The 27,189-nt window shown below is 37.6% G+C and overlaps 3 protein-coding genes and 1 non-coding gene across 7 annotated transcripts in view; all 4 read right to left on the reverse strand.

Annotated features, from left to right (window-relative positions):
• Positions 1–10,555, reverse strand: part of LOC146489679 (uncharacterized) — a 23,343-nt gene extending 12,788 nt beyond the window's left edge. The window contains exons 1-8 of one of the 4 annotated variants that reach the window (XM_085103726.1): positions 10,271–10,555; positions 7,934–8,044; positions 7,459–7,488; positions 5,203–5,313; positions 4,572–4,679; positions 3,433–3,678; positions 1,887–2,000; positions 818–946 (exon numbers count right to left, since the gene is read on the reverse strand). In XM_085103726.1, coding sequence (XP_084959852.1) covers positions 818–946; positions 1,887–2,000; positions 3,433–3,678; positions 4,572–4,679; positions 5,203–5,313; positions 7,459–7,488; positions 7,934–8,044; positions 10,271–10,397 — 976 coding nt within the window. In that variant the 5' untranslated portion in view covers positions 10,398–10,555. Of the gene's footprint in view, positions 1–817; positions 947–1,886; positions 2,001–3,432; positions 3,679–4,571; positions 4,680–5,202; positions 5,314–7,458; positions 7,489–7,933; positions 8,048–10,270 lie in introns of all 4 variants that reach the window. The other 3 variants (XM_085103719.1, XM_085103736.1, XM_085103731.1) reach the window with 3 other exon arrangements.
• A 2,325-nt stretch (positions 10,556–12,880) lies between these two features.
• Positions 12,881–20,023, reverse strand: LOC146489680 (acid-sensing ion channel 1-like). Its single transcript, XM_085103800.1, has 6 exons — positions 17,336–20,023; positions 16,865–17,012; positions 16,242–16,304; positions 15,432–15,579; positions 14,507–14,598; positions 12,881–13,501 (listed from the first exon to the last, which is right to left on the reverse strand). Exons 1-6 carry the CDS (start codon positions 18,164–18,166, stop codon positions 13,356–13,358), a joined length of 1,428 nt encoding a protein of 475 aa, XP_084959926.1. The 5' UTR covers positions 18,167–20,023; the 3' UTR covers positions 12,881–13,355.
• A 746-nt stretch (positions 20,024–20,769) lies between these two features.
• LOC146489681 (acid-sensing ion channel 4-A-like) lies at positions 20,770–26,096 on the reverse strand. Its single transcript, XM_085104411.1, has 6 exons — positions 25,155–26,096; positions 24,392–24,539; positions 23,834–23,896; positions 23,355–23,493; positions 22,191–22,282; positions 20,770–21,496 (listed from the first exon to the last, which is right to left on the reverse strand). The coding sequence occupies exons 1-6, from the start codon at positions 26,094–26,096 to the stop codon at positions 21,369–21,371; spliced, it is 1,512 nt and encodes a 503-aa protein (XP_084960537.1). The 3' UTR covers positions 20,770–21,368.
• Trnap-cgg (transfer RNA proline (anticodon CGG)) lies at positions 22,813–22,883 on the reverse strand. The gene has a single exon. It is a non-coding gene; the product is annotated as a tRNA-Pro (tRNA).
• Positions 26,097–27,189: the final 1,093 nt, after the last annotated feature.

A 27,189-nucleotide genomic window follows, 5' to 3' on the forward strand; every position in this document is an offset into this window, starting at 1 on the left:
CTCCAAGTGTAACTAGGGAATCAGATGCTAACCTGGAACCATACCCACCCGATACTGATGCCTCCTCGGCTCCGCGTCGCTCTACTCGGGTTAGATCTGTTCCAGTTTGGCATAAGGATTATGTTATGTAATATAGTTGTATTGTAGATTCATTTACAGTTGAGTTGTTAACTTCTTTTTCCAGTTTTCACTTGTATCAGCATGATCTCATTATGACAGCTAAATAGCTTAAGAAGGGGGATGTTATGATAAGTTGGTTGTCCTGTGCAAGGTATTGTAATGTGATCTTAAGGATCACGTGTGGAGTAAAAGTACTGTAATAAAAGCTCTTGAAGTTGAAGCTTGTGGATGTGTATTTTCTCGTACTCATAACAGAGCCCATGAATGTCGAAACACTTAACAAGATTCCTACTCAGATAGTTGGGAACTAAACCATTGAATCACTAAATGCAAAAAAACCGCCCACTAGAGTTATTTCATATATTTTACCAGATAGGCGGCTGAACATAATTGCAACATAATGTACGTGTATGATTTATGTACTATGGTTATAAATAATGAAATAATAACAATAATAATAACAAAGTATGTTTGTACAGGAGACTACATTAGTAATACTACTGTTATCAATGTAGGTCCTGTTTAAACGAAATGTTTAACATAAAAACTGGAGAAAAAAAAATACAATAATTAGCAATTAAAATAACTCGTTGAACCTATTAAAAGAGCTCGAGGTCATAATCAATAAAACCCTTGTAACTAATACAAAGTAAAGAAAGTTTAAGATACAGAATTAAGTTTTGTGCGTTTATCCTACCACAGAATTCGCAACTCCTTGCACAGTTCTCCCTCATAAAGTCAGGATTGGTCTTGCAGTATTCCTTGTCTCTTGCGAGGAAAGTCATACAATCCTTTGGCATTTTATCTTCACAATATGGATCCACCTCTGTTAGAAATGCATGATCAGTTCAATACTGAAGTCTTATAAGCACAAAAATGATCCGGCTCTTATTTGCAAAAAATCAGTTGGAATTACGGCACAATTTTACTGAGTGTTCATTGTTCTGTTGGCCTTGTAATGAGAAGTGTTCACTTACGAGATTCACTGAATTCTGTCACCCAAAGAAAACTAAAAAACAAACTAGAGACCATTTCAGCTACGTACGCAACTTAAGCAGCTACGAAAAGAAAGAAAGCTTGAAAACAATTCAGGCTTCATACAATAGTGGATTCGAACCCAGCTGCTTAAAAGTTGTGTCGGCGTAACTGTGATCAAGCATACCGCGGCGGGTTCTTTATTATTAACAAACGGAAAAAAAAAGGAGCAAGCAAGGAAACAAACAAACAACGGTTATATCTAAACCGATCTACCAATTTGCTAAGGTCACATTTGGACTTTTTTTTAGTAGTGTTTTATCGTAGTTAGCACGTATGTTAACGCGGCTGGCTTTATTCTCTTCACCATAGTAAACGAAGGTCTGCCTCTCGCGTTGGCACCATCGGCGCCGGATGAAAGCAAACTTTACTTGAACGAAACAATCTAAATCAAGACAGCTTATTGCACGTTTATTCTAGCTTTGCTCCCTGTAGTTAACCCCTTGTCAGCAAAGATGTGTTCACTCGGCGAAGTTAAAAAAAAAAGAAAGAAAAAAACAACACTTAACTGGAGTGAAGTGAATCGTTTATCAATAATAATTCTCAAGTGTAATCTCAATCATCATTGCTGAACAGTTAGAGGGAGCGTTAAGTGGAGAGATACAACACAAAGTTGCATGGTAGGCCATGGTATGGTAAATACATAAGTGAGCAATTTAAATCAGTATGATATTGAAAACATTTTACTCATAAGCTCTACACATGTCAGTACTTCTCTCTTTTTTTCATACCACAGAATTTACACGATTCAGGACAGTGCTCCTTCATATATTCCTCATTGTCTTTACATGATCCTGGATTCTTTTTAACCTCGGAGGCGCACTCAGGGAGGAGGTCGGAACAACCTAAGGGGAAGCCACAGTTAGCGTTAGTTTGCCTACATACCACAGTACAATTGAATAACAGACATCGTGGAAAGAACAGAGGTGGTCCCGTATAAAGGCTTGAGTTTATAAAGCGTTCGTGTAGCTAAGTCTACTTTTAAAAAACCTCAAGGGAGGGCACTTATTGGAGATAAAGATCTTACTAATTTTATCCTCCACGTTATGAAATATCTATGGATTGTTTTCTATTTCATTTCATTTCATTTTTATTTGCCCCAATCTTTATATAATCAATAGGTTTTCTACATTTTACATATATATTGTTGGCAGGAGATCCCAGCAAGTTTTTGCAAACTTTTCTTTAGGGGATCCCCTATTTCTTAATATTTTCTATTGTTATATAATTTGATAGCTGTCAAATATATATACGTACCTAATTAATATTAAGATTAATATTAGGATTATAGTAGTAAAAGATTGTGATGGCGATGTCGGTAATTTAAACTTTATGTACTGATGTCTGAGCAATAGATCTGCTTCACTTTCCGCTTAAATGAAAAGTAGGATTTAGCATCTTTCACCTCATCAGGGAGATTATTCCATAATTTAGCACCTCTAGCTTTCAGAGAGAGTTTTCCATAATTTGTTCTAGTATACCGAATATGTAACTTTGCTGAAGATCTTGTATTATACTGATGAAATTGTCTGTTTTGTACAAAATAGTTGTTAAAAGTATTTGGTAACATGTTTGCTCTTTGTGAGTACATAAAAAGACTAGTTAGAAAAGCATTAAGCTGGAATATGTCTAGTATTTTTAGTTGTTTGAACAATGCAGTAGTTGAGTCTTGGTATCTTGAGAAAGTCATGAGACGAATAATTTTTTTCTGTACCTTGTGAAGACATTTTAGTGTGGATGTTTTGTTAGTTACTTCAAACATGTAACTAAACATTGAAGTTTAGCTTGGCGTGGAGAAATAAAATTTGGAAACGTAGTGAGAAACTACCTGCTCTTGCTCGATCATGCATGTTTATTTGCTTTTTAGCCGCATTTCTTGGATAGGGTTTTAAATAATGTGAAATGCAAGAGGATTTTTAGCCTGATAAGAATACATTAGCATAAACGACAAAACTAGCTAATAATAATAAAACGCACCCTACAATTGAAAGAGCTTGGAAAGCTTAGTAATCTCTACAAATTTCAAATAAACTTTAACACGGAATCAAGATTTTACAAAGAATGTTGCCTAGGTGGCCAAGCATTCTGGCAAATTTCGCCGAGAATATTCAACATCTCACACTCATATTCACCCAAGTTACTAAATGTGACAGACCTATTTCAGTTTATGCTGTCCATTCGCTTCGAAGCATGTTTTGACACATGCTCACGAGGCTAAACGTAAAAAATTACATCAGTAAAGATTCGCCTATAGGCACGCAAAATAACCAGGCTTACCTATTGGACCGGGTGGAATTAAACGCTTTGTTGTGGGAGGGTTGGTGGGTGGTGCAGTAGGCCGCAGTGTACTTAGGGACGGAGGTGGCGATGGAGGAGTTGGTGGAGATTTAGTTGTTGGAGATTTTGGAGCTGGTGAAGAGATCGTTGAAGATTTTGGAGCTGTTAGATATTCAGTTGTTGAAGACTCTGCAGATGGCGAAGATAACGCACTAGGTGTAATCGTCGATAGCGCTGATTGGTCCTCTGTTGAATACAATATGTAAGTTTGTAAGCAATAAGCAGTTTACAAGTATCCTTTTTTTTTTTAGATACAGTGGAACCTCTTCTTACGGACACCTCTTTAATACGGACACCTCTCTATTACGGACAGTTGACTTAGTCCCTGAGACAACTAAATCCATATAAAGACTAGTACTTCTTTAAAACGGACACCTCTATAATGCGGACACTTATTCCTGTCCCTTTGGTGTCCGTAATAGAGAGGTTCGACTGTAATTAATTTTATAAATGATTTAGAGCCAGAAGCTAATCTTTCTTCGGAACATCTGGTTTGATTCAAGGAAGGAAAACCTACAGAGCGCTTTCACCAGCAGAGCTGCACGGAGTGTTATTATTACTATTTTTTTTTACCGGGGCGGGGGGGGTCTAAATAGAGCACTGCAACACCAGCCAACTAGAGGGGTCATGGGACATGCTCCCCAGAAATGTTTAAAATCTAAGGGTGCTTTCCATTAGTCAGAACTGGCCAGCCAGATTAGTTAGTACGCAAACGGAATGCAGCAATCTGAAAGACTAATGATATGCTCTTTCCTCATATTCTTTTAAAATTTTGGCATGGGCATACGAGTTTGCAAGAAAAAAAAAGATATCTATTTTCAGTTCAAAGGTGTTTTAAAATTTCTACGTTTTAAAACGTAGAAATGCACAAAACTATAATGTAAACTCAGAAGACTAAGAAGACACACTAAAAGCAAGAGATGTTAGGTAAGAAAACTAAAAAGGTTTTGAAGGTTTAGAACCTCTGCAAAGCCCATGTGCTCAACGTTGAATCAAATGAAACAGATCATGAGTCAAAATCAAATTATAGCAACAGCGAGACAGGTTCACTCTTTGATCGTGAGAAGCAATGTACCTACCACAGAAACTGCAAGATTTTCTGCAGTATTTGGTAAAAAACAGAGATGACTGACACTGGTCTGGATTGGTAACGTATGACATGCAGTCCGGCAGAATATCGTCACATGCTGTGAAGATAAAAAGAACAACGCTATGAAAACAATTACATGGTGAAACATTGTATAGTCGAACCCTTAAACAGCCCTAAACTATTACGAATTAGATTTGTTTTTCCAGTTGGCTTAATTCCTATCAAATCATCGTGGGCATCGTGGATGTCCCCGTTTTAACCCTCATCGGAAAGACCAAGAACATGTATAGTAATGACGTCGTGGAGTGGACGTGGCTTTTTATCTGCAGGGAGGAACCTGCACGCAGGCTAAAAGCTCAATCTTTTTTTAGAATATTATTTAACAGTGGTTAATTTTACGTGATGATAAAAAAAACTTGCTAATAATCATACTCATACTTATGTAGCGCACTTATAGTTCTAAGGCGCTTCAGTTACAATGCTGGGCAAGCAAAAAACCTAAAAATTTGAAGTTATTGTATGCCCTACCTTTACATTTTCTAGAGGCAAATACTATTTATGAAAGACAAATCTATTGTTCAATAACTTATAGAAATACCATACAGGAAGCAATGTTTTACCGCAGTAGCCACAAGTTCTTGGACAGTACTTGGTAAAAAAGTCTTTAGCTGGATGGCACTGGGACGGGGACTCGATCAATGTTGCACAGTCTGATAAGAGGTCTTTACACTCTGAGGAAAACAACAGAACAAAGCGTATAATGAGTGACAGAAGCCCATGACCGGAAACAAGATTATTTTGCAGGAACCTGTTTCTAAAGCTAAAAAGGTACGGGAGACTCCAGGTCATTGGCTCCTGAGATTGACAATTTTAATGGCTTTAAAATGGAACCACGTCTAATTCGACCACTCTCCGGTCATAGGGATTACTTTTTGACAAGGGTTTTCAGATAAAAAAAAAATTGACTGTGAGGGTTTTGTTTGGGCGTTTCCGCCCACTGCTCGCCCTAAAAAGTAATGAACGATCGCTTCTTGTGCAGGCTAGAAAAGAAGTCGTGGTTGTAGGACTGTTGTACTCTTAATTGTCTTTAAGTAGGAGTATCGGGCAAGGGCCTCTTTCAATTTAGCTAAAATTTTCGGTTTATCGGGGTTGAAAAGTAAATTAACGTGCTGATGTAACGGAAGATTTTCAGAACAAATGAACGACCTTCTGTTTTACTCCACTTCAAACCGGTTGGAACGAAAAACTCTCGTTCCATTTCCACAAACTTCCAACTTCCATTTTGCTGCCTTCGGGGGCCATCGCGCACTTTTTCTGACCTACCAATGGGATTGCAAGTTTGAAACTGAAAACGAGGCACGGAATATTCCGGAATCGAAAAATTTGACCCCATGAAAGGAAAAAGCCCGAAACTTTAATGATTTGGACTGTTCAATTACCCAGAGGTCCTTCCGTGGTTTCGATTTCACTTTTTAATACAGCAGAACCGCTTTACGCCGGGACACCCGCCTATTACAGACAGCTAGTTGTGCTTGTCCCAACGATAAGCTCATATATTTTCTCTCACATTACCGCGCTTATACGGACAACTGATACTTTTCTGTTACCCGAGTGACACGCTCTCATACAAAGTTCACCTCGCTTTATGGACACTGTATAAATTGTGTAATTTTTCAATCTGTCTATGTCAAGAGCAGAGCAAAGTCGCAAACTATTTTGATTGATTACGTTGTCGGTCGCGTTTGTAGACACTGAGAACATTAATTTTAGAGCGAGACTATTTGAATGAGCGTAAGGTTTCTTCAGTTTCAATTTAAGTTACAGTTAAGACATTGAGCATCATTCCGTTGCTTTTAAACTGTATGCTTTAGCCTTTGTACTGATACATAAAACCTGTGTCGGTGATGTTTATTCTTAGAGCCCTCTAAATCTTGACGAACAGCCAGATGAATACGGACAGTTTTGCATGTTCTATTGGCGTCCGTGTTAATCGGGTTCCAGTGTATATCAGCCAATCTTGATGCTGAAAGCACCCATACATTGAACGAAAACTTGAAAACTTGATTGTGCCGGAATGAACCGAAATGACCCGGGCATTCCGTTTCATTCCATGTTATCACTCTCCATTGTTCATTCCTGTGTTTGGTAACGCCTGTTTACATTTCCTCATCGTAATAAATTACCGAATCCTAAGTAAAAGAGGAAAACATTTGAGTGGTCGACTCCAGACTAAGTTCCTGAAATATCTACTTTTGCGCAGTGAAAAATGATCGGTGAAAAAACACGAGGCACCAGAGACGACATGGCATTTTAAGACGTCGTCTGCGAAGATTTCTTCTCTGTTTCTTCGGTAAATAGAGAAGTGCGATTTCTTACAATGTTATCTCGTTTCATGATGTAACTTATTTTCTCTCCTCTTGGTACTAGGCTCATAATTTTGGTTGCCTAAATTATTTGCTCCTTACTCCTAACGGGGAAGAATAATTAAGGTTCAACTTCAGGAAATCCACTTAGTTTAGATGCAATTATACAAAAATCCCGTGATTTCTCGATTATTCTTAAGAATTGCAAAAATATGGCTCGGTGAAAAGTGTGCTAAGTTGATCATCTCAAAATTTTACCAGCGCTACTGTCCCAACTGAGCTGGTGTACAACCCGGCAAGGATTGCTGAATGACAAGACAATGCAAAGTGGTATCTGTGTTTTTGATGTAGTTTTCGCCGCTTTTTCTCTAGCCCAATGATGATGATTACAACTTTACAAATACCATTGTGTTTAACCCAGCGTTGGTAGCACTATGCCGACCGAAATTAAACGGACTCAGTTGAAACTGCTCTCAACGCTACAAAGCTATGTAAAAGACAAGCTAAACTCACCTGGCTGTCTTGTCGGTGGAGGTGTTGCACCTAAAATTATTTGAGAAAACAACGCTAGTTGGTATATTATAACAGAATATAGAAGGCAAAGTGAAGTCATTTTCTAATCCAGCAGTTAACAAGACTTGATACATGTCAAAGCGAACTGTGGCAGCCGGTACACTGCAACCAAAGTCGCCGTCGATCTTGACATAAAAAAAAAAAAAAAGGATTGGACCGTGAGAAGATCGACGGCGACTTTGCTCGAGGGTAAATAATCATATGTTTTTATTATGACTAGCGCCAAAATATAAGACTTTTAAGAAAAACAAAAGGTCAGAAATGAGTAAATGTAAGAAGATTATAAAGAAATTCAAGCTGCTACATGTACTGATGAAACATTCTTTAACGGATAATAACCGGCACTGTTTGTGAAGGTAAGTAGACGGTTTAAAAGAGATTTACAGCAAAGGATGATTAGGGATTGTCAACTCACAGTAGCCGCATGTTCTCGGACAGTACTGTCTTGTAACTCCGGTGTGCTTTTCGCACTCGCCAGCATTGAAGTAATAAGAGCAATCCTCAAGTGCGTCTTCACATGGTTTTTCTGCTAAAAGAGGGTGACAAGAATTTCTGTTCTTTGATCAATTTCGACTCGTTCCTGTTGCAGTAAACCAAAATTTTAAGCTATACTATAATTGTGAAGACACGTTTTCTTAGAAGTTAAGTGATTGAGCTATGTGATGATTTATCTTACGAGATGGATAATTCAACACTTGTGATCCTTGATAAATTTAGCGCTGCAAAACGCAACTATCGGTATAAATAGAATGGACATAAAATGCACGAGAAACGTATTTAGTATTAGTTTATTAGTTTTGGTAGCAGTTTAGTATTAGCTTAGTTATACTAATTAGTTGTAATACGTTAGTTGTATTAGTATTAGTTAAGTTATTCGTATTTTGACTCGCTCTCTGGGCTCGTATTCAACATACGGCACAACTATATGGGATACAACTACTGAGGTATACGAGAGACGTACAAGGAATTAATGCTAACGCCGCCAAACAAAATCAGCAAAAGGTATTCCCTGTAAACTTAACTTTATTCTAGAGAAGATAAATAGAGGTTATTACACGGCGGCGCAAAGATATGAATTTTATTTTCGAGTGGTAAAGACAAACTATTTTTTTAACACGAGAAAATAAAATTCAAATCTTCAAGCCACCGTGTAATTTTCTTTTTTTTTGTTTTTTCACTGACTGTTTGCACAAACAACCGAAAAAAGGGGGAAATGATGTCATCAATGTCCTTACTTGTAAGGATATGGAAAATACACCACTCGGGTCCCGGATGTAGTTTCGTATGAATTTTACAAGTGGTGTATTTTCCAGTAAAATACTCGTGGGAATATTTGATAAGGGGATCCTTTTTTCGTCGTTTGAGCAGAGGCATGGATATGATTTAGCAGAGGCCCTTGACAAATTTCAATAATGGTTGTATTGAAGACTTTGTTTCTCCCTCCTTGTTAAATATACTTAAACGCCTCTTAAGTAGTTTTAGAAATACTTTACTAGGTATATGTGCACAGACAGTTAACAGATCCGATTCAACCATTTCATTGCATTTGGTCAAACTCCGCTGAATTGAGCCGCATGCAAAACAGCATGAAGTCAGTCCTTTTTGTTATTTTTGCTTAATGTCAAAATTAATAAAAAAGTAAAGGCATGTGTTCTGTAAGATGTCTACAGATCCATCGTCTATCGTCTCATGAATTTACAGCAAAATTGCTATGTTATAACGCAATTTAATGCCCGTTTTAAAGAGACCGACGCATAAAAAAAAATGAACCGGCAGTAATTGCGTGGTTTTATTCACCATGTACCGCAAACAAGAAACCTTTGATCGTTGAGGAATTAGCATCGGTTTCATGGTCGAATAAGCTTCTTGGTGAGTAACACTTAAAATGGAAACCCGTCACTAGTTAAATTAAGGACGAAAAGAAAGAAAAAGAAATAAAAAGTATCCGAGACAAAACGAATTTTAATGTTTTCATAATTTCGAGATTGTAATTAAATGCAATTAAACGCGATGTAATTGCGGCAGAGAAATGCTACAGGTCAATAAGGCTGAATATGCTGAATAGTGAAATCACATCAATTTTTTTGTTACCTGAACACGAATTCAAAAACTGGCTTACGTTGTTTTGGCTCATTGGGAAATAACAATCGGCGATTTGCTGCTTAACATAAGTTTCGTGTGTATACAGGATGTCAAAAATATCAAGTCATTTTCCTCCGTATACGTATGTATAAAAACTTTTGGAAACCAATTAACAATTCCTTCACAGCTTTAATTAATACTGAAATTGCTCACCATTCAATGCTCTAGCTGTTCAAACAATCAATATTCATGTCTCCGCTATTCCACGATTTTAACTTTTTGAGGAACGACACAATTTGTTACACGTTATTTCCCTGTCTGCATTAAGAAAGAATAATGCAGAGGTTAGAAGAGAAACGAGTAATTATGATTCCACAAGGCAGTCAGGGATCACATTGTCAAAAAGTCTCTAAACAAAGAAGTTCAAGTAAGGGCGACTGTTCTTTGAAATCGCTGCAGTCGACTTTCCACTTGGCTTCTATCGAAACAACAATTCAAAAGCACTCGGTTGGCGAGCCAAGTATCGATTTCTTATCCTGTAAGTAAGACGGGCGAAGTTTGTTATAACACAAACACTTACAATAAACTTTTTAACATGATTCACTGTTCAGTATAAATAATATTCAATCAGTATCTCGCTGTATTAAGTTTGTTCCCTTTATAAACCTACCTTGGGCTGAAGCCTTCCACGTGCTAAGATGTTGTGAGGCGAGTGCAAGTAAACAAAACCGTAAAAACGAAGTTTCTATAAACTCCATGTCATAGCGAATCGCACTACGCTTGCTTCGCTGTGCCATGAGAGGCGATATGCACGATTAGACACAAGACCCGCCAAATGTCTCATTATTACGTGTGAGTAAATATTCTTCAATAGATACCACCGGAAGCCACCTATTCTGGTGTACCGATGATGTTTGAATTGCGTCAAACTTCAAGCTCTTGGTAAAAAAATTGCGGTTTGAAATTATAATAACAAAAGCTCTGGCCAAAGGAGTGAAAATCAAGTTGCAGTCTGTAAATTAAATTTATTCATCGCGTGCAAGCTGTCAATATTCGTACGATTGTGTGTTTTAATCATTGCATTACTGTGCTCCGTTTTTGTTGTTGAACTCTTCTTCAAAACTTTTATTCTAAAAAATATTGGACTGTTCCAAAGGAAATTGTTATTAGCACAAGACAATCTGGGAAGGGTTTAGTTAGTAAGTGGATGACACATCTTTACTTTGTTTGAAAACTTTACAACCGAAGAGCTTCGTTTTTTTGTTAACTTGGCTTAATTGACAAAAAAGTGTAAACAACAAAGCCAACAAGCCAGTGGGCAGCGGAACTTAAGTGTAGGTTTTAAGGTGGTTCAAGTATCAGAACTACTTCCATTTTCAAGAGCTCGAGAGTTGATAAAGAGGGTTATTAATAAAAATATTACTCTTTAACATTACAATTATGCTGAGAATGCATTTGCAAAGGGACAATAATTTTAAGGATATAGCATTCCTATATCAAGGCGATATTTGGTCTTATAAGTTCTGTTAACAATGCCGGCCTGCACGTACTCTAAGGCAAAAATCGTACATTACAAGTAAAGAACTAATCCAGAATTCTATTAAGTTACAAACTGAATTTAACGTGTAAATGGTCTGTTTTACCGTACAGTCAAACATACAATCATCCGTACCCTAAAACTAATATTTATCGTGGAAATTCAAGACCAAATTTTCATACGAAGTAACTAAAATTTCATTTCTGCAGCTCCAACCAAAGACAGTTTTTGACGTTAAGACCATTGGCCTTCTCTACAATCTCAGTTATTTGTAACATTTCTATAGCGTTTCTCTAATAACTCAAACATTATTTTTTAAATTCTTTTTACTGAATGGGGTAGGACAGGTCGGGTGGGAGCCTTATTGTGAATGTGACGTATAAAAGAGAAAAGGCTTATAACAAAAGGAGACATTTAAGTCTCCTTTTCTTGCGGTAAACCTGGGAAAAAAGACGCAATGCTGCACTGGAAACAGAGCTCGCTACATTTGGAAACGTGGGAGAATACCAAGCTCCTTGGAAGGCAAGCAACATTATATGTCTTCTGGAAGGTTTTTGTTTCGGATTTACTGTACACCTGTTTTGTAACGACAAAGATCTGCTATGTACATATAAACATACATTTGTGGCTGTTCTCAAGGTTCAAGACTAAGATTAAATGTTAGTTAACCATGTTACAGTCGAACCTGTATTAAGCGGCACCGCGTATCAAGCAGTCACCCTCTGTTAAGCGGTCAGTTGTTAAAGTCAGAAAAATTACTTCCCCTAATTACTGTAATTTTGACCTCAATTGAGCGGTCACCTGTATTGAACGGTCGCAATCACCCTTTACTAAATCCCAAAGAGCAGTTGCTATTGTCGTCACCTGTTTTTAACGGTCACTTGGTAAAAGGAAACCACTCAAACCGTGGTAAAGAATAGCCTGTCAGATAACTGAATTTCTAACTACCTGTAATACTGACCAAAGGATCTTGGCTTAATGTTTCATTAGTCCATTTTATACAATGTTCTTCTTTGTCATACCATTTTATCGTTGCAGTTTCTTAACCGAGCTAGTGATTTTGTGAACGTTTTTGTGCATAAACTGTACATTAAGTTACCAAACGTAAAATGAAATGTTTTTTGTGCTTGATGTGTATTCTGTGCAACCTGTACTGGCGGTTACTCAGCAATTTCCCGAGGGTGACTGCTTAAGACAGGTTCGACTGCATACTATGAACGTATAAACTAATACTAGAGACGGATAATCCGTCTGGTCGTTTAATCCATCTAGTATAAATACGGGACGAACTATAAAACACAGTATTAGTTCGTCTAATGGTTCGTCCCGTTTATACTAGACGGATTATGCTGGATTCCCCGCCATCTTTGTTCTCTGGCCTTTGTTCAGATATTTCGTTTATGCGAACACATTTTGTGTCCTACTGCTAAGAGACCGCTGGCTTTATGTAACGAGGTGTTGATTCTGGCATCTAAGTTCGTCTGTCCCTGCATTAAAACACACACGGATTATCCGTCCTGACGGATTATCCACCTTAGTTCGTCTGCCAAGACAAACTAAGCAGATAGTTCGTCTTGACGGATAATCCGTCTGTTGCCCGTATTTATACACGGACGGATTATCCAACGAACTAAAAAATTCTTGCCCAAGTTCGTCCAGACGGATTATCCGTCTCTAGTATAAATCGGGCCAATATGGGTCGTAGTTGACAATTAACATAAAAGAACTTGTCGTTAGTTTTAACATTTTATTACGTTAAAAATATATAACCAAATTAGGAAAATGAATGAAGTTGCAGTGCAGGTGCCTATATGGTTGATTACTGATATATTCCGTGTATTTGGCATACAGTGTAAAGGGAGTTTACCATGCCTCAAGATCTTTAAGGTACAATAAGGTAGAAGTGTTCATTCTTTAATCGGCATTCGGCATTCCGGGATACTTTTTTGATGTTTCGTATGGTAAATGTTTAACAAAATTTAGAAGGCCTCTTAAACGCAGCATTCGGCAGATAGTTTCATCTTATCCTCGGAACTGAATTATGGCTTCAACTCGGCCATAGTACGTCTGCTGGATATTTAGCCGATTTGTTGTGTTTAGGTTTTCGACGGAGTGTGCAGTGGTCAAAGAGAACAGCTCCGTGGAGACTTTCATTAGATACAAACTCTACGAGTTCTTTCACAGCCGAGCTTAGTGCATTGTTATTACATTGTTTTCTTTATTCACTGTGTGTTGTTCCAGGTGACGCTGGGTGAGTTACCTGACAAGCTTTCGTTGCTAGGAAACGGACCAGGCAGTCAATGAACTCACAGATGGTCAATAAGCTGCACCCAAGGAACAATCCCATACTACCTCCAATCTCACCTACGACGTGAAACAAAGTATGTTGAGCAAGAATCGAAACGCTGTGATTCTGCAAATTTCTGTACGATATTTTAAAGATTTCAAAGTGCCAAAATGTTTTTTTCAACTCGCCTCCATTTTCCAATTTTTTTATTATGTTAAACCCCCTCCGCTCTAATCTTGGGCATAAAATACTGTTGTATCATATTGCTTCGTTTAAGCAGGGATACCCCCTCCCCCCAGCAGTATGTTGCCAGTACCCATTTATACACCTGTGCGAGGAAAGACGATGTGGAGCAAAGTTTCTTGACCTAGGAAATACCACAGTATTTTAGAGACCAACCTAACCTAGAACTACCGACCCTACGATTTTCCGACTGAAAGTCCATTTAACAATTCAACGCGCTAACAACTACACCACTGCGCCTCCAGAAGAAAAACCCTCCCCCAAACAAAAACAACAATGAAAACGAACAGCCAACTATCAAAACAAAATGCATCATAATTTTCCTAGTTTTTGATGAAACTGGTGAAAAGCAATGAAACTCAGACAAAAACTACACACTTCGCAACATGTCCACGTTGCCAGCGTGGTTGCCTCGGTGGTGTAGTGGTCATCACGCCCGACTAGCAATGGGTTCGATTCCCGCTCGGGACAACATCATTCTCATTTTTCTCTTCAAAAAAAAAAAAAAAAAAAGAGTTGATTAACGCCGGGTGCTGCCATTTTGGTTTCATGACGTCATCGGTTACCAATTTTTTCATACTAAAGAATTTCTCCTTACTAACAACAGCGGCAGCCGTATGACGTCATGAAATCTAGAATGGATATCATATAGGTGATCATAAAATGTTATTTTTATCTCACTTGAATGTTATTTCCTCTTTTCAAAATAAATTTACAATTTAGACATTATTTACAATCATTCAAAGTGCAGATTCCGATCGTTTTAAGAGCCAACCAACCGTAATAGTCCATGGTATATCCGTCCATGAATTAAATGTGCAGTTATTTTAATTCTTTACCAAACAGTGAGTTGCTATCATAAGCTGGTTGCTGTTCCTCCAGTTCATAACTCAATGACTTCAGTCCCACTTGCAATAACACCAGATTATCTCTGGCAAAAAAAGAACAACAGGACAAAACGAGGTCAACAACGACAACAACAACAACAACAACAAAATTTCACTGCGTCGCTCACTGCTTTTGTGTGCATTTTCAGTCTACCTGACCTTAACGACTTTCGAATACTCTCGCCTTTACTTACGATAGAAATACATTTTCATAATAATTTTTACCCAGTTGTTAAAATAAGAGATAACCTTTGTTAAAAAGAGTCTGCAAATGGCATAACTATACTGGATGAAAATCTCATTCATAAATCCATGCGCATTTTCAGTCCAATCTACGTTGAGGACAACATTTGTTTTATAAGAGTTTTGGAAGCGAAAATAAACGACATTTAACATCACTCAAACATTAGACCATAACATAAGATCTACTGGATAACTTTTTATCATATTACCAGAGGAGTTAAAAAATTTAGGGTGCTTTCCAACAAAGCAATAAAAATGGTAGGTAATCGACTTAGTTTTTTTTCAGATAATTTGCAAAAACTGAAATTTAAAGGGCCTTTTTGTAGAGCTGACCTGTTGTCATGGTAACCATTATGACGTCAGAACTAGCTTTCAAGTGTTGCAAAGATGTTTATAGTCTGTCCACATGATCACATACAATTTTTTGTCATCTTTCATCATTTCACAAACACTGCAATAATGAAAAATCCTTACATCCTCCTTAAGTGCTTCAAACATTGCGCACAGTAATCGATGTCACCTAAGTGCTGAGCTTAATACACCTCTTCTCTCAAGAAACATAATTGTTAAACCGTGATTAACACGTTGCACTACCTCCTGTCAGGAGTGTTCAATAAGTATTGTATTGTATTACCTTTGATATTGTAGGTCACGTGAGTAACCATCCAGTAGCAGCATTTTAGCGGTACCAGGATCCGGGAACTTTGAATAAGACACTTCAGTGGTGTATGTAGTCTGGTAGCAGGGAACTTCGCATTTACAGGCCTTCATATCTAAATTTTCTATGTACAAAAAAAGTGTTAACAACGCAAATTCAGCTTAATGATATAGCAAAGCAGTCCCTTGCTAGGAGCATAGAAAATATGTTTTCCGAGCCTCCAAGGCAGTAAAATTCTGAAATAACGTAGTGAAGCTTTCATGCACATCGAGGTATCAAAGAAAAACGTAGAGACATTTAAACACCAGGCTCGTCAGTGAGAATGGCTGGAGTCCACATGACCTTGAATTTCATCGTAAAGAGGTACGTTTTGCCTCAAATCCCTGTTTGCGTCACTTATAAATATTGAAATTGGGCAAAGCATATGTATTTCTACCAATTTAGGAAAATATGCCGCTTATTGCTCTTGATTGAAAAACGACATTGCTTGTGATAGATGTATTTTGTTCAGTCAACTGCCTGTGTCAGTGACTTAAAAAATACCTCTTTCATTTATTCAACCTCTTTTTTTTAAACACTGCTTATAATTGTAAATTCGTTATGGTTGCCGCTGTTACTTGACGTGATATCAATCTAATATAGTGTAACGAAGGCCAGAAAACGCCAAACGTCAAACCGGGCTTTTATGTTTAATGGCAAACAAACAAACAAACAAACAAACAAACATACAACCAAACAACTTATTAACTTGACAAGGCTGGGTAGTAAATAAATATCATAAATCACCTCCAATCTGGTGAACACAGGTTATGTCTTTCTTTGATATGCACGTGTGAATCTTGAGACCATCTACAGAGAAAACATAACAGAGATTCATTAGAGAAAGGCGTCCGTTTTAAGTGGAATAACTGTCACATTAGTAGAAAGTTTTTAGTATGAGCTCCCTTGGTCTGACTTGTGTCTCACTATGTCTTTTCCCTTAGTAAACGACTCCTTACGACATGCTTTGGTGATATTCTTGTTTTTGCCCTTACTAAATCAGCGTTTTTTAGACGATGATTTACAATCAGATGCAGGAAAAATCAAACATATTTCTTAATTTACTCTTACAAAAAAGAAGTAATCCTCTAACGTAGTAGAATATAGGAGTATAGGGGGTACAGAAGTTAAAGAAACTACGACATGAATAATGTCTTCGGATACATGCCATAAAATGTCCACGTTCTTCATCCTTACGTATTTGTTGTCAACAGTCTTTGCACTCAATCTTAACTTAAGAATAACCACATTTTGAAAAATCGCATTTCTCGATTGTAGTATTTACTATAAAAAGTCGTTTGAGTTTTTTTTCACACACACTAAAACAAACAAAAAACAAAAACAGAGAATGGAACACTTCACTCTCTTACCCTTGTACCCGGGGAGTCGACAATCGCACTTCCTGAGTATCTCCTCGGCTTCACACTCATGAAAGCAGCCTTCTGCTGTGTAGATGGGGAACGTCTTCAAAGTTTCCATAGTGCAGTTGGTAGCGTATGGTTTTTCCAGATTCTTAAACTAAAAAAGTAGTACATTAGCTCTGCCCTTTTTCTCTGCTTACCCTAAAAGAGTTATTTTTATTTTTTCTCCCGTTGTACTTTTTTGCTCACTTGTATACATTTGAAGGGATTAAAAAAAACTTACTAGGCAATAAGCTTGGCATCAGTGCTAACTAAAAGTGCTGATTGATTGCTCTCCATCTCCATTTTTTATTTACTTGCTGCTATAATACGGGCACACGTATCAAATGAAACTCACTGAAGGTTCAGGTGTGAGGCAGACATTTTAAGGCTGCTATGCTTGCCAAAAAATTCCAGGTTAAAAAAAAAAAAAATTCGCGCCCTTGTCTGGGTTAGAGCTATAACAGCATGTTGTCCTGGTCCTACGTTGATTCCTTCCCATGGGTCGATAAATTCTCCTTGCCTATGAATCAGCACTTTGAATCCAACTGAGTACTTCCCAAAACTATATTCCTGTGTCTGTGCATCGAGCATGACCGATAGTCCGAAGGAAGTTCCACCAGTGTCCACTTTTTTAATCTTGCCGGTAGTACCTGAGGTAAAGGTGTAACACATCCCCCATGGGGTTAACGCGGGGACAAAGTCCTTTGCTGAACAAGATTCAAACAGGTTAAACCTGCATGAGGGTCCAATGAGAGCATTTATGTCTTGACTGTAGCATTGATAAAAACTTTCCATGTCGATAGAATGATGAACTTGCTGCATTGCATCTACAAGTTCCTGTTTATATTTATCAGTACAGTTTGGAATAGCGAGGGTTAAGTTTTCATAATCAGGCAAAGTACAAAGCACAGACCATCCACAGGGTCGATTTTGTCGCACTTTTGAAGTGACAGCGCACGAGCTGATGTTTAAACCGCTGGATCGAAACTGTGGATCATCATCTTTCATGTATAGTTTGCTTTTAGCAAAATCGTTGAGGGAGCAGATCGTGACAGCTGGAAAGTCAATTTCTTTGAGGTATTTTTTGCTCACTACAGTGTTGATTTGGCGGCTATAGTATTTGTTGAAAGCTCTGTAAACTGTGGAGATGTAGTACCCAGCTGAGGTCATCAGTAGCACAACCCAGATTAAGCGAACCAAAATGTGACGTTTAATAAAGACGAATTTCAGGCCATGTAAAGTTGTGCTGTCAACAAACTCTTGCCACATGATTAAGGATGAGGCTGGATTCTCTTGTCTTTTGAAAGTGTCTTAGCTGTGAAAGTAACGTCATTAGCAGGTCAACAGTGTTGCGCGAAGTTATGTAATACAATTCAATTACTGCTTCAAAGAAAGATGACTACAGCGGTGATTTAACTAAAGTACGTAATTCCCCTTTGTTATTTGGAGTACCATTGCAACATGTTTATCACCAATTCTGTTTCCTTTGCTTTACTTGCTTCAGTCCAGTGAAAGCTCATACAGTACTTTTTCATTTTGCACATAATTTCTCTCACAAGATAATTTGAATTACGTAACAGCGACAGGTTTATCTACTACAGTTTTTCGCGCGTGGTTCAGTAACGTGAATTGATTTTAATGTCAAGATTGTCCACCTGCTTCAATGTATTCGTTTTGAAACACAATTGGATATATTTTAGTTACCTTATGTATGAAAAATAACACAAATCAAACCTTGTTCACCTCTGCAGTTTTCTGAGAAGTTCTTTTGCAGCCGGTACTTTAGCCGTGCTCACAGCTTGCAATATCTTCTTGAGGATAAATAATTTAGTATTTTAGACTTCATAGATTTGTTGCCCTGTTAAGTGAAATAAAAGGGATGATAGTGATAATGAAGAGCAATTTAAAATTGACTGAACTCTCCTCTTTTCAACTGGCATCGATCGTCCTCGTAGAAACAAGTACGAAACAAACCAAATCCTCCAAATAATTATGTCAGCACGAAGCAACACTGTAGGACATATGTTTTTCTTCATTTACATTTTCAATCTAATAACTCCTAACAATTCCTTGTGTGATCTCTTCTTAAACATAAGTCGTTTCAAACATAAATAAGGGGCACCCAATGAAAACAATTTAACTTAATTAAACGTATTTTTTACCACTGTTCCCAGGCATGTTTCTGTAAGCTAACACAATTTGATAGGTTCGGATGCTTTAACTGGAAATTTAAATTGCCGAAAGTTTTAGGGAAGGGAATCTCTTTCCGTGAATTTACGAGCTGTTATTGGCTTTGACAAAATGCTAGCCGAACTTATTTCGCACTTTTAATTACATATTTGCCCCTCCGAAGACGAAATGAATTAGTTTTCCAGTCAGGTTACGGAATTGGGAGGTGAAATTTTGGCGAAGAAAACTTCGTTTTTCTTACAACTAAATCCGACTTTCTGAAGCGAACAAGGCCCTCCGAACAGATATCCACCGAAATTAACCACTGGGTGCCTATGATAATTGCCATTAATTATTTAAATTGGAAATTTGTTTGTCAGGCCTCAGTTGTGTTCAAAGAACGGATGACTTTCTCCAACGGATAAAATGTTTTGGTTGGAGCTCATTTTATCCGCTGGATAGAATTATCAACTTTTTGAACAACCAGCGCCTGGTTTGTAGCAAAATGAATAAATTTGCTGTAGAGCAGACACACCGATCGCACAATTCAGAGAGTTAATTCCTCTTTGCTGTTTTCGCCTGATTTCGATTCAAAAAACCCCCTGAGAAGGAAGTGTGGGTTGTTACTGAGTGCTTATAGGGCACAAACCTTTTACAAAAATTAGTCCCATTGAGCCATCGTGTAATACAGCTGTTATCAGTTTGATTTCTAAAAACATATGCTATAGCGTAGTGAGTTAAGAAATTTGAAACGGCGATTGCTAGGGATAACGTTCACTTAATTTGGGGTATGCAAGGTTTGTGCGACTGTTCAACATGGCTTCGTCCAACTTATATGTCAATATGAAAATCTGCAAACTCTTGGACTGAATAGATGGGACTTCTTCAGCAAGCACTGACAGAGAGCACAAGACGGTAGTGACTGGATCTATAAACAATATACGTGCACCATGCATACATTAAATAAAATACTGGTGATTTGATCCGTATGATGACTCGTATCCATTGATACTCGGCTACTCTATATCATTAATATTGTTGTTGCCGCGACCTTGGAGGAGTTATTGAATGGGCAGAGCGTTGATGTTAACCAATGTTATACTGCGTACAGCGGTTGACCTCACGCAAATGAAGACTCATGGGAAAGCAATATAGAATGTAGTGACAATAATATAACTATAACATTGAATGATATAGTTTTATGGAATAATGCTTTTAAAATTTTTGAGAAATGCCTGAAATTTCAATCTCAGGGAGCATCCAGCTAATCATTCAGAGAAATGAAATTCACGTTTCATGACCGGCACACGTAAATTGCGGCGGGAATTGATTAAATTAATGAGAACTTATTGAAAGAAGATGAGGCAAAACCGAAGAGAAGAAATATACAGTTATATATGTATTTTCCTCTTTAATTTCTGACATTGCAAATCGCTGCGTGAGATTAAACTCAGTATCTGAGTGTCAGCAAACACTGATAGTAGGGAACAAATGGTGCCCCAAATACAGAGATATCTTGGCGAAGTTAATGGCTATACAGGAAAATCAGATTTTAGCTGGGGCTGTTGAAATCGGAAACTAAAGATTTGTTGCTGTGCAAACGATCTGAGGGCACAGAAAAACACAAGCTAAATTTTATAAATCATTAACCTTTTAAGATCTTTTTTCGTCTTTCCTTGTAGAATTTCCTAATTTTCCCGGAAACCAAGTAACGACATTAGTGGTAAGGGGACTGTAATAAATCAGAAGCATAAATAACATTTTAAGTGTGATTATGAAAAATCTTAATTCCACCGCGAAATTTAAAGGGGATACGGAATCTTTTTACGCTTTTTCTTTTTTCGACTTCTTTTCCTTTAAACATTATTTGTTCTGATGAAGGCAGTCTTGGCGCACCTTCTTTAATTTTCTAACTTCTCCTTCTTGTTTCTCTTTCGAATTTGACAATTAGTTCATCCGTACAGATGAATAAAGTGTGTGCCAAAGAAATTTTCATCAAAAGCCCCAATTAAAATTTTCGAGGTCTTTTTTAATATCTTCCGTTTTTGCCATGGGAAGGACATGAAGAAGAAGTCTAGATTAAAATTAGTTGAATCATTGTTTTATTTTTACAAACAACCAACAAAACATACATCAATTACAAAAGGAAAACATGCCTACATACAAATGAGCGTCATCCAAGAGCGTGCTAAAGGGTACGGAGGTGGGATGGGGTGGGGTGGTCAGCCCTATTGGCCATGTAAATAAATCCTTCCGCATATACATAGAGAACACCAAGTCATGCATTTCGGGTTTCTGTTTGTTATTGCCATGCCGGGTGGGTTGACTGACGTTTTTTTGTTGCTAGGAAAACGATGAGGAAGTCGATAAACTCGCAGAAGATAAATAAGCTGCACCCAAGGAACAATCCCATGTTACCTCCGATCTCACCTGAAGAAGGAAATAAATAGCTCATTAGTCGTTATTCTTTCTTATCGAGTCCCCACCTTTCCAATCATTTCCTTGCCCTTTCAATTAAACTGTCACTAACTAAGAAGAAGATCTGGCTTAATTAACAGCACTATTCAGTTACAAAATAAATTAGATATCGTTGCTTAGAATCAGTCTGTACTAAACAGGCGACATGTAAAAAGACGAAACGTTGACTCCACTACACAGCCGATAAGAACAAACTCACTAGGCTTTGAGGCATGGGCACATTGGCGAGTCAAGGCCAAGATGAATATTATTGACACATGGCGTCTACACCTGTACAATCCAGCAATCGTAAAGCTCCACGGCTGGACGCGATGGCTATCAAAAACCTAACTGTTAGGAAAAATGGGGAAATGCCATGGCGCTACCTTCGAAGATTTTAGGTAAATAGGATAAAGAAATATACCTCAAGTAGGATAAATTACAATTTCTTTAAAAAAGAAAAATGAAGACTAGACTTGACCAAAAGTTGGGCGACACGCGAGGCTGACAGCAGAATGTCACAAGTTCCTCAACTGTCTCTTTTTGAATGTGTAGACAATGAACCTCTGCGGACCACACTCGCATCCAGATCTCTGTTCAATCCTGTCAAAAATATTACAGTTTTGGATCAGAAATAGACACAAATGTAAAAAAAACCATTCATTACCAAACAAGGCGTTGCTATCATAAGCTGGTTGCTGCTCCTGGATCTCATAACTCAGGGATTTGAAGCCCACTTGTAAAAACACCAGGTTATCCCTAATGAATAAGGAGAAAGAGAAAAATGTTAATTATGCAGCTGGTTTCAGTTAACGTAAAGGAGAGGCCGTAAACAAGGTATCCATCTCAGCCTACAAGACGTTACCATCGGCATCATAGGAGCATGCTAGCTACTCAGCAGATTGTTCCTGATGAATAAGGATAATGAAATAACTATAATAAAATGGTCTTCCTTATTGATTTGTTAACACTTGCGTGGCTAACTTTAGTAATAAGACAGACTAAATAAAGCAGATATGTTCCATATCTTCTGTTGCAAAAATCGACGTGATAAAAATATGAAGGCGAGATATACTATTTGGGTAGAGAATTTTTTTCTTAGCCATATGGAAGTTTCCTTATTTATTTGGATCTAAAGGGCATGATTCAGGTTGTTGACCGAGCAGAACAATATATTCCTTATGAGACACAAGAAGTAGTTGATAAAAAAAAATATGAAAGTGAGAAGTGATCATCGCAGTGAATTTTCCAATTTATGCAATTGGAAATTGGAAGCCTGAAAAAAATTCAGGCTTCAACGGGATTCGAACCCGTGACCTCCGCGACCGGTGCGATGCTCTACCAACTGAGCTATGAAGCCACACATTGGGAGCAAGGTCAATTGTAGGTTCCCATTTTTCCCGTGAGAGGAGTGAAACGATGTAAAGTATATGAAATAATTCATATATGAACTGCGGATATAGATGAAAGTGAGAAGTGATCACTTCTCACTTTCATCTATATCCGCAGTTCATATATGAATTATTTCATATACTTTACATCGTAAAAAAAAATATATCAGTGTAAACAATTAGAGGTAATGCGCAATAGATGTCAGCAACGCGACATTTTAAAACAACTTACAAGTTAATGGCTCTTAGAGTAGGCCTCTCTCTTTGTGTTCAAGGTACCTACTCTACCAAGATTTAAAAAAAAAATGCAATCGTTCTTGACTTCAATAGTAAACAAAGAACCACTGCTACATGACAGGAATTTGTTAAAACAAAAAATCATTTCCCTAAAAATAATACAAAGCATCCTCCTCAAATATTCACGGCACACGTTACAATACCTTTGGTACTCCACGTTAGGATAGTGACCACTCGCCACAAATCCTTGAGCAGTGCCAAAATCTGGGAACTTTGAATAAGACACTTCAGTGGTGTATTTAGTTTGAGAACAAGGAACTTGGCAGTCGCAAAACGCCTCATCTATCATTGTAGAAGGATCAATTTAAAAAAGAGTATTCATTAGTCAATCAGTGTATGCCTTCAGCTAGGTAACTCTTTACAGGTTGATGGTTATTGATCAAAGACAAAGGACCATTACGATTCGCATAGTGTTGCATCATAAAAAAGTTTTCCTGGGATCGTTACTCAAACTTTCGTTAACGAAAAAACGTGTAATTTTGTTGTTGCACAGAAAAGTAATCTCCGTCTTCGTAGGCCATTACCAATTTTCTAAATAACTTGCCTAACTGCCCAGAAGGGCGTGTTTAAGCTGTGTTGCCACATGCAAGCGTAGTTCAAACAGATCATCTGTCTTACTTACTTGCCACCAGCGAAGTACAGTTCAGTTCTTCTCGTGATACACACGCGGGAACTTGGAGAGAATCTAATACAGATAACACGTAAAGAAAAACAAAAAAAAACATTCAAAACGTATTTACGTTCAAGATGACCGCCAGTGAACCGGTTTCGCACGTGCTAGAGTTCTAACTACCTTGTATTATTTCTGACACCACAGCCTCTTTCCTCAAGAATGCTGATGACAGCCCTCTACCAATTGTGGTCTACTTTCAAAGCGCGTAAAAGGGAACGACCACTTGATTACAAATCAATAGATAGAAAACTCAAACGCCCTTAGCCCAAAAGATAAAAGTGGTTGGATTATGGGATATAAAATACTGTCATTGGCGTACGTTTCTGGCCAAGAAGTGACACTCAGTAAATAAGGATAACATGGCACAACATGTAAATTTCTGGGTGACAGATTCATAACGAGCTTTTCAGACGGATTACTGACTCTTTCTGTCTGGTACCCATGGAAGTATTTTATCTTAGTTGGACTACTTGTAATGCATTCTAGAATGTCCTAACATCATCCTACCTTTGTAGCCAGGAAGTCGACAATTACACGATTTGATAGTGTTTTCAGCCTCACATTCATAGATGCAGCCCGCTAATGTGTACGTTGAGAACGTTTTCAGTTTTTTCCTGGTGCAGTTGGTAAAGTATGGCTTTTCCAGATTTTTATACTGTAAGAAATTTATTGTCTCTAATTATCGTTTAGTACTTTCCGCCTACAATGTACAAACTCTTCAAGGTTGTCATACATTATGGAACTTATATAGACTTAGGTTGTAATTTAATTATGAGTCCATTATTTTAAATTTAAAATTAGTTTAACGAGTGTACTTGATATATTATATTCTAGCGCACGAACAGCTTGAAAATGCTTTGTGACATGTACCTTTCTTTGTAAGATTCAGTGTTTTATTAAAAATTCAATAGTCACGCATTGCTATCTTAATTTTTTTGCCAACAAACAAACAAACAAACAAACAAACAAACAAACAAACAAACAAACAAAACAAACAAACAACAACAAAAAGCCAAACAACATTTCCAAATTCCAATTCGATCTAGATTATAGTCAAGCACTTATCATGAACTTCTGGCTCGGGAGATTGCGTAAGCACTTCTCGCAATATTGATAGTAAATGATTTTTTTGCTTTACTTTACAGTGAGTTTTGCTCTTGATATTGCCCTGCTCGCCTCGTAATCAGCTGCACTTGTAAACAAACAAGCCACTATTCTTGACTAGTAAGAAACATTCATTTTAAATACCTCAAATGGATAAAACGCCTACCCTTTTCTGCGACAGAGCTATAACAGCATGCTGTCCTGGTCCTACGTTGATGCCTTCCCATTCATCGACATATTCTCCTTGTTGATGAATCAGCACCTTAAATCCTTCTGAGAATTTTCCTTGACTGTAGTCCCAAGTCTGTGCATCGAGAATGACATTCAATCCGGATGAAACTCCACCAGAATCGACTTTTTTAATTATCTCTTCAGCTCCAGAATTAAATGTGTGGCACATTCCCCATTGGGTTACCATGGGAGAAAAGTCTTTTGTTGAACAGATTGACTTATCCCAGCCAAACGTACACGTAGGCCCAGTGAGGGAATTTATGTCTTGGGTATAATGTCGAGAAAAAGCTTCTATATCGAAACGATGAGAGGATCGCTTTATTACATCCAAAAGATCTTCCCTATATTCACTTGTACAGTTTGGTATAGCAGTGTACACATTTTCATCAGCCGATGGAACACAACAGCAAACGAGAGACAACCCACAAGGACGGTTGCCTCGCACCACTGAAGTAACAGCGCATGCGCTGATGTTTAAGCCACTGAATGCAAACAACGGATTGTCATCCGTTACGACTAGTTTGTTGTTAGCAAACGAGTTGAGAGAGCAGACCGTGACAGCTGGAAAGTCCATCTCTTTGACGTGTTTCGTGCTTATTACAGTGTTGACTGGACGACTGTAGAATTTCGTGAAAGCTTTGTAAACAGTAAAAATGTAGTAACCACCTGAGGTCAGTAGCAGAACAAGCCAGATTAAGCGAATGACAATATGTCGTTTCATGAAGACATAACGGATTCCATGCAGGGTTGTATTATCCGCAAACTCCTTCCACATCTCTGCTGAGGTCTTTGCATTGTTATTGGGAGAGGGTGTCGTCTGGGAAAGTTCTTCTCTCGACAGTTTCGACATTGCTAGTTCGTTTAGTTCTGCAGACATAATATTACTTAGAGTTGCAATCAGCGGTGCTTGTCCAGTTTCTGTTGAGAAAACAGTAGTTGTATGAAATTTTCAAGAAACACTCAATTTACCTAAGTTGAATGAAACAGTAATATTTGTGCTTAACTGATACATATGACTCCTAAAATATAAAGCACTAACTCGAGTATCAATTGCTTTGTCTGCCATTTTTCAGTAGTAATGTGCTATATATATTTCTTCAGTTTTCTTTTCTTTGTGGCTGCTTTATATTCTCCTCGGTAGGAGTAAAGTAAAGCAGCGAGAGAAATATAGAAATTACAATGGAGATTTCTATCGATAAACATTACACATAAAAGGCATTAAGTATGTGAAATCTTAGGTCGACCGTTCAAGTAAACAATTGCAAAACATTGACAAGTTCTCTTTTTTCCAAGAAGAAAGGCGATACTACAACTGCACGTCTATGCACCTGGTCTAAGAACAAAAGGTATTTTTTTGAGAGACACCTTCAAATGAAAAGGTTTGTGATTGTTATTATTCGTTTGGTTAACAGTAGTTTTAAGTAAAAACATCGGTATATATTCGGTAAGACACACAGTGGAATTATAACAAAAACAATCAAAAACAAGGAGAATAACCATTTCCAGGCAAATGCCAGCGAAAGATTAACTTTTAAGGTATAGATAAAGGTAAAAAGGTAAAGGTATAGATAAAGAGAGTTTAAATTTTATACTGTTTTTGCTTCATAGCAAAGTTTAAACGTCGAAACGCGTGTCTACGACTGATCACGAAAACTTTTCTTTTGAGCAGGCACAACTTTTAAGTAGCGGTGTTGTACTGTACAGATACATTTTGTCTTATATTTGATGTGGACAGCATTCAATTGAATCAAAATCAGAAGACTAAAAAAAACTTGGAACTTGAAATAACGCTAATAGACGTGACTGTGTTTAGTTAGCCACCGATTTAGAGATAAGAAAGGACATCTGAGCATAATCTAAAAAAAAAAAAAAAAAACACTTACGTAATTTCTGGTGCGATTGTTCTTTGCAAGAAAACTAATAAATCATTAATCGTATTTTGGGCAATAAAAATGAAGCCATTTCTCACA

Source organism: Pavona decussata, unplaced genomic scaffold (assembly GCF_977016875.1).
Source record: "Pavona decussata unplaced genomic scaffold, jaPavDecu1.1 SCAFFOLD_4, whole genome shotgun sequence".
Classification (NCBI taxonomy): Eukaryota; Metazoa; Cnidaria; class Anthozoa; order Scleractinia; family Agariciidae; genus Pavona; species Pavona decussata.

Coding starts and splice junctions, on each gene's coding strand:
- LOC146489680 (XM_085103800.1), bottom strand. CDS start 18,166: ATGTGGCAAGAGTTTGTTGACAGCACAACTTTACATGGCCTGAAATTC. Junction 14,599..15,431: donor CGTGACCTACAATATCAAAG/GTAATACAATAC, acceptor TTTTTTTGCCAG/AGATAATCTGGTGTTATTGC. Junction 13,502..14,506: donor TGATAGCAACTCACTGTTTG/GTAAAGAATTAA, acceptor TTCACGTCGTAG/GTGAGATTGGAGGTAGTATG.
- LOC146489681 (XM_085104411.1), bottom strand. CDS start 26,096: ATGTCTGCAGAACTAAACGAACTAGCAATGTCGAAACTGTCGAGAGAA. Junction 24,540..25,154: donor TAGCTCTGTCGCAGAAAAGG/GTAGGCGTTTTA, acceptor AATTTCTTACAG/TATAAAAATCTGGAAAAGCC. Junction 21,497..22,190: donor TGATAGCAACGCCTTGTTTG/GTAATGAATGGT, acceptor TTCCTTCTTCAG/GTGAGATCGGAGGTAACATG.